Here is a 1,613-nt window from a genome sequence, read left to right on the forward strand (position 1 = left end):
TGGACTAACCAGTCAGTTCACACAGCTCAAGCCACTTGTTTCAAGTACTGCAAAAGATGCCTCGTGTTTTATTCTAAGTATCCAGGTTGTAACTGTATTGGTCTAGAGGTAAAAGGAATCAGACATGAAGAAGGGTGCTTGTGCTTGAAAGCTTACAAATAAAAACAAATGTCTGGAAAAATCTAGTTGGTCTAATAAAAGGTATCATACCTGAACCAAGAGTTCTACAGTCTGCATTACTATATATACAAGGCATATAAGGATTCTCAACTACAGATATACCAGGTACATAGGTATATATCCTAACAAATCTTTTGGAGAATAGCACTGTCCAAGACCCAGCTAGAGCTCCGACAAGATAGACAACAAGCTTTTCAGTCAACATCTTCTGCTTTTAATGACTATCAGTGCAAGTTTAGAATAAAACCCCAATACATACTATTCCATTTCTAAGAAAACACATCTTTGTTTTTCACTTGAAACAAAGCTATGCTGAAACAAAACTGTTACCTTTTTTGCTCCTTGTTCTTCTTCTACACCATCGCCTATAACAACATACACTACTTTTCTTCCAAATCTTTGAATTATTCGCTCAAAACAACTTTCCTTTCCTGAAAAAGAAATTTAAACTATTCAGGATTTTACATGGGGTAACTGGTGAAAGGATATAGTAAAACCATCTTTATTAAGCACCCATAAGATAGCCCCAGTATATACAATGTAAAATTAGCCCAACTAAGTGGCAACAGGACTGAGTACTGAGGTGTACTCTGTTCAGAAGAGTGAGGAAAGCTGATTTTATGGCCAGCAGCAGTCTTGGTTTCAGCTACAGCTCCTGATCTGCTTCTGGGTCTCTTGAGGGATCCTACATTAATGGACAGCAGTTACAGAAGTAGCACAGAAGAGGTGCCAGCGCTGTCCTTCTACATGTTGAGAGTAATTGACAAGCAAATTAACACTTTAGCTAGGTAAACTATTTAAGTTGCCACAAGAAAGAATGGGTACAAACTGACTGTGAATAAAATATAGGATGAGAATTAGAAGAAGGTTTTTAACTATGAGATGTGAAGTTCTAGATAGCCTTCCAATAGGATCTGTGGTACAAAAATCCTAACTAGTTTCAAGATCGCTTCATAAGTTTATAAGTTTAAGATGTGGAAAATGTGGGATTTTGTTAATGTAATTCCAGTTAATAAAATTGCAACAGCAGTAGCTATTCACTCATAGAAGCAAACATGCCTCTAAGTTCATAGGCTTCAGGGCTGCATCCAGATGAGCATGGATGTTTGGTTCGCTGGGGACAACTAGTGGCGGTGCACCTTGTGGCAACACTAGTTGCCCTCAGGGAACAGCTGTGCCACATGTGCTCTGGCAGGTGCGGTACAGGAGGCTGGGGCCAGCAACTGTGCTGGTCCCAGAAGCCTTACCTTGGGTCCTTGGGGCCTCCCATGGTTGCAGCAGTGGCGATCCTGTTGCCTGAAGCCTGGCTGGCAGCTGCCCCCTGCGTGTACCACTCCACTTTTTTTTGCATGCTTTTTTTTGAGCCCTGGACATCCAGGGGTCAAAAAAATCCCCTGTGCTGCTTCCTTGCAGCACAGAGAACAACTGAATGT

At 41.2% G+C, this 1,613-nt stretch overlaps 1 protein-coding gene across 9 annotated transcripts in view; it reads right to left on the minus strand.

Annotated features, from left to right (window-relative positions):
• Positions 1 to 1,613, minus strand: part of EYA1 (EYA transcriptional coactivator and phosphatase 1) — a 339,152-nt gene that overhangs the window by 16,670 nt on the left and 320,869 nt on the right. For all 9 annotated transcript variants that reach the window (XM_019527786.1, XM_019527792.1, XM_019527790.1 and 6 more), the window contains one exon: positions 511 to 611. In XM_019527786.1, the coding sequence (XP_019383331.1) occupies positions 511 to 611 (101 nt within the window). The remainder of the gene's footprint in view (positions 1 to 510; positions 612 to 1,613) is intronic.

This window comes from Gavialis gangeticus, unplaced genomic scaffold (genome assembly GCF_001723915.1).
Source record: "Gavialis gangeticus isolate Ggan-Ray unplaced genomic scaffold, GavGan_comp1, whole genome shotgun sequence".
Taxonomy (NCBI): Eukaryota; Metazoa; Chordata; order Crocodylia; family Gavialidae; genus Gavialis; species Gavialis gangeticus.